This window comes from Cherax quadricarinatus, chromosome 20 (assembly GCF_038502225.1).
Source record: "Cherax quadricarinatus isolate ZL_2023a chromosome 20, ASM3850222v1, whole genome shotgun sequence".
NCBI classification, from domain to species: Eukaryota; Metazoa; Arthropoda; class Malacostraca; order Decapoda; family Parastacidae; genus Cherax; species Cherax quadricarinatus.
The window spans coordinates 38,953,572-38,958,977 of NC_091311.1; the positions used below are offsets into that span (position 1 = coordinate 38,953,572).

General features: G+C 38.8%; 1 protein-coding gene across 2 annotated transcripts in view; it reads left to right on the forward strand.

The window, feature by feature from the left end:
• The window catches only part of LOC128700706 (innexin inx2), an 18,385-nt gene extending 16,387 nt beyond the window's left edge, over nucleotides 1-1,998 (forward strand). For both annotated transcript variants that reach the window (XM_053794041.2, XM_053794050.2), the window contains one exon: nucleotides 338-1,998. In XM_053794041.2, coding sequence (XP_053650016.1) covers nucleotides 338-1,457 — 1,120 coding nt within the window. In that variant the 3' untranslated portion in view covers nucleotides 1,458-1,998. The remainder of the gene's footprint in view (nucleotides 1-337) is intronic.
• The last annotated feature ends 3,408 nt before the right edge of the window (nucleotides 1,999-5,406 follow it).

A 5,406-nucleotide genomic window follows, 5' to 3' on the forward strand; every position in this document is an offset into this window, starting at 1 on the left:
TATTTTTTAACAGTTGTTAGGTGCTGAAATTGCCACGTCTAGTGTGTCATGCGTTTCTGAAGTGCATTATAGGCCTGGACTTAGAAATTAATATAATGAATCATATGCTTCAAGCACTGCTATATTAATTTTGTTTTATAAGCATATATTTCTTTTGTTAATCTCAAATAATGTATTTAGTGGGATTATTCGTAAGGCATAAAATATTATAATCAGTTGAATAAAAGCTTGTTGAATTTCAATGTGAATCACTCATTTCTTAAAAAAAAAGCATCGTGAAAGGCCTATATGTTTAAAGCTTACTTCATCTTCGCTATAAATTTTATTCATTCACCAGGTATTACCGTGATGTCATCACGTGCGTGTCGCACTTCAACGCTGAGACTCAGGTCCGCCTCGACTACATCAATATTTGTCTCTCATACCCTTACATCGAAGATAATGGTTCCAAGAGATACTTACTCTTCTACCGCTGGATATCTTGGTCACTCCTCGTCCTAGCTGGAGTGTATTACATCCCACGTAAAGTCTCCAAGAACTTCGACAACGCAAGATGCAAGAAACTTTTGGAAGACCTTGCCGCCAACGCTCACGCATATGACCACATAGAGAAAGACCTGGTGGAGAGAGCCGCTAGATACATCACTTTTAATATCAAGACCCACGATGGACTCTACTGGAAATATCTTACTGTCAATGTCCTAGCATTAATTATTGATATTTTTGGTATGCTGTTCTTGAATTTCATACTCCAGGGACGATTTATTCAGTACGGATTTAAGTCTTATCCATTTAACAGAGATCCTCAGAAGTTCACAGATTACATGTCACAAACATTCCCTCCATTTGCCTCTTGCGAGCTTTCTAATGAAAATCAACTCGTAAACAAACGTATAGAAAAGTTTGGTTGTCACCTAACAATAATGGAGCTGTACGAGAAGGTGTTTCTGATCGTGTGGTTGTGGATGATCGTGCTGACCTTCGTCACCTGTTGCTACATTGTCTTCCTTGGGTTAATGTGGCTCCCCTGCGTGCAAGTTTACCTTCTCCGCACTGCGAAGCCTGTCCACGTCAGCAGTAAAGTCCGAGGGGTCGTGCATGCAGTGGCAAAGAACTGCAAGATCGGTGACATTTATCTCCTGTACCGCGTGAGGGGACACCTGAGCCATGCCAGGTTCTACGAGCTGATGACACGGCTGTCGGATCCTGCTCTGTTCACCAAGCAGATTCAGCAAGCCCCACCCGGAAAAATCCCAGATGGCAAGGATAAGATGCCGCCAAACAACCAGACGGATACTCTGAGGAACCGGCACCCGAATTTACCCCAAGATCCACTAATGAACCCTGAATATCTGCATCAACTTCTTGTCAACCAGGAAATGATGAACAGACACCCTCAGAACCCTGCCGGACGTAATCCATTGCTCAAAAATAACAGTAACATTCTCATCGAATAGTCCAGTCATGTAAACTATTAAGTTACTAATGTGCTATAGTTCTCATGGGGCTTCATACCCCATGGAAGCTGATTGTTTTTTAGTCTTTCTTATATTTTAACTTCCACCTTTTGATACTGTGAAGTGAATTCTCCCATTCCTTCTCTGTCACCCAAGTTCTTCATCTATTGCTTTTTGCTTTCTCTTATTATATACATTCCATTGTTATTACTTGTAAATTAAGCAAATTATCTAACTAGTGCAGCTATCCGTAACTCTCAAGAGAAGCTTGCATTCTAGGATGCCTTTGGCAACAAGAAATTAGTTTTTATAAGGGATCAAGTGCCTTACACTCCAACGTCAATTATAAAGCTGTGATATGTCACTAGGTTTAAGTGATATGTTAAAACTGGGTTCTTCTAATGTAATAATTATTATTTTCTTGAACTCAGTGAATGCCAAATGTTATGGTGTATGGGCGTGTCCTGATATACACTGTTTACAAAATATAAAAATATGTGTGTGCTTTGTATTGCGTTTTAATAAAGACTTTTTTGTAATACTTAATATCTTTTGATTACCCTCTACGTACTTTGCTGAGTTTATAATTTAAATGACACCAATGGAGTAAAAATCAGATCGAATAACAAAAAAAAGACACAATACCGTGACTGGAACGATACACAAATAACCCGCACATAGAAGAGAGGAGCTTACGACGACGTTTCGGTCCGACTTTGACCATTTACAAAGTCACACTGTGTGACTTTGTAAATGGTCCAAGTCGGACCAAAACGTCGTCGGAATCTCTTCTCTTCTATGTGCGGGTTATTTGTGTATCAGATCGAAAGCTGCATAAGAAGAGATGTTAATACATAAACTAGTAAACTGCAAGCTGCAGCTGAACGTTTTTTTTTTATGATAGGATAGTTTTAAAAATGAATACAAGCTGTTCAGATCAATTCAGACAAGCCTGGTTGATCAGACCCTGATCCACCATGAGGCCTGGTCTCAGACCGGGCCGCGGGGGCGTTGACCCCCGAAACCCTCTCCAGGTAAATCACTAGTGCGACTTATCACAAAAAAGACTTAAACATACTTAAAATAATTTATAACAACATTTGATAGAGAAACAAGTCAATCCTCCCCGTATCTTAAAACAGTTTAGGGTGGGTCGCAAAGTTCCTTAGCAGTGACATGGTAGCACATCTGCTCTCATTCGTCTTAAGTGATAATGGTACAGGTAAAAGGGCACATTAAAAATGTCACAGGTGAACTGAGAGAATTAAACGCACACGTATGCCTAACGTAATTAATTAAACACTGTCTAACTTAGCCAACATATATATATCTAATTTAACACAACTTAATCTAACCTAACCATATGCAAACAATATACTCTTCACTGGTGCTACGATTTTTACGTGACATTGTTATTTGTTCCATTTTGATTCCGCCATTTCTAACTGTGACAGTTTACTGGGTCAATTGCATTGCATCCTTTGTGCCTATAGTTTGTACATTCGCCAAGACCAGTTTCTGAAAGTACCCAAAGTGCTTATTTCAGTGAAGTTACTTGCCAAGTTTGCCTACTGATTCTGGAATATGTTTACCGACGATAGGTAGGTAATGACATGTAACACTCGAACATTGCTTATGGGAGCGAAATGTTCCCTAATGAAATTTTCTGGTTCTGAAGGTATTTTTTATTTACGGAAACTTATTCAACTTGAATTCGTTGCTGAGTCAAGCATTGGTTAGATATTTCTAGAACTTTATGTCTTTTGCATTCCGTTTTTTTTAATTATATACTTCAATCATACCCACGCTTAATTCTCCTCCTTATTGCTAAGTCAGCTTAACTTATCTTCGTAAGAAGCTTTTCTTAAATGGGGATCAACTCTGGCATCCTTTGTGAGTTTTCTGGCTCATTCATGTCCACTCTGCAACAAGCAGACCAAAATCGAACAGCATTATTTAAATGAGGCTTTTCCAGCGATTTACAGACGTCTGCTGCTTAAAGTTCTTGATATGAGGAAGAGAAATGGCATAAAATACCGACACTCGGGAATACACAAACGCAATATAATGCGATCTTTTATTGTTGTCAATAAAGGATCACATTATACTGTATTTGCGTCTTTATCCTTTTTGACATGAGACCAGGAAGTATAATCGTTTTATTTTAAACATTCATGCACTGTTGTATAGTTTAGAAAACCGTCGAGTTGATAAATGAGACACTTATGCAACATTCGGGTATCTTTATTAAGGAAACGTTTTACCAGTCAGTGACTTCCTTAGTCCGATACCAAGAAGAACGGTGGAAGATGAGGAGGAGTTTGAGGTAGTCAGTTACTCAGCCTGGAGACGATGTGTTCAGTCCATCAATCTTGATAAAAACACAGCATATCCACTAGTAAAAGAGATCATGTTTATAGGTTAAGCAAACTTTGAAGAATATCCTGCATCAAGATCTTAAGATCTCAAACTCCTCATCTTTAACAGTTCTTCTCTGTGTTAGACTGAAGAAGCCACTAGTTGGCGAAACGTTTCCACAATAAAGATACCCAAATATTGTACAAGTGTCTCATTTATTCTACTGTTGTCTTGGCTGCATGTTCTTCTAATCAGACATAACAAAAAAAGGCACAATACCGTGACTGGAACGATGCACAAATAACCCGCACATAAGAGAGAAGCTTACGACGACGTTTCGGTCCGACTTGGACCATTTACAAAGTGTGTGATGAATGGTTTGAAAAACCGACATGTTGAAGATTGAGACACTTATGCAGCATATGGGAATCTTTATTCAGGAAACGTTTCGCCACACAGTGTGGCGAAACGTTTCCTGAATAAAGATTCCCATATGCTGCATAAGTGTCTCAATCTTCATTTACAAAGTGACTTTGTAAATGGTCCTAATCGGACCGAAACGTCGTCGTAAGCTTCTCTCTTTTATGTGAGGGTTATTTGTGTCTGCTTCTAATCACAACTCCGAAGATTTTTTTTTTAAATTTCCAAGATTAAAATCCAGTGTACAGACAACATTGGCGAGGAAGTTGTTATCAGACGGATGTAACAGTATAGATTTTACAATAAATTAAAAACTACACTCTCACAAATGAAATGATAAAGCCAAAATATAAAAGAGGAAAAATATTCTGGTTGGTACCGATGGTGATGCTCATCTAGTTAGAGCATATATACTCTTACGACCCCTCGCATCATATTTATCGACCAACTTCAGAGGCATAACTGACCGGAAGGCACCGAATCCTCATGAACGGGAACCTGTCACTAGTAACCCCAGTGGCTTTCCACAGGGGTCACTAATGAGTTCATTACTCAATGGCTTACACAATAGCCTGGAGTTTCACGACTCACCTGCCATGAGTTTGAGCTCCACCCGTATCGTGGTTAGTGAGTTTATTGCGATGAAAGTTAGTTCACAAAAATAATTTGACAAATTGTAAGGGCACCAGAAAGTTTCAGCATAATTTGAAAAGCTTAATGTTGTGATAAAAGAAGTGACAGATACGGCACTAAATAACACAAAACCTAACCTAACTAAAAAGCTAAAGCCACGGATACCGTGCATAACCGCACGATCTAGGTCAGAAAAAACTAATAAGCGTTATATAGAAAAAACATAAAAGTTCCAAGATAATACTAGAAAATCTATAAGATTGGTAAGGCCTTATTTAGATTGTGGCATAAATATGGGGTCCATTTATGGAAAAGGTATAAATACTGTGGAAAACATAGAGATAAGAATGATAAAGCTAATCCCCTGTATCAGAACATGACTCGAGAGGCGCCTTACTTATGTGGGGGGCCACAGGTGACTTGCTGTCTTGCCAAGTTTTAAAGAACTTATAAAACAAACGCAGGCGGTTAAAAACACACACACACACACACACACACACACACACACACACACACACACACACACACACACACACAC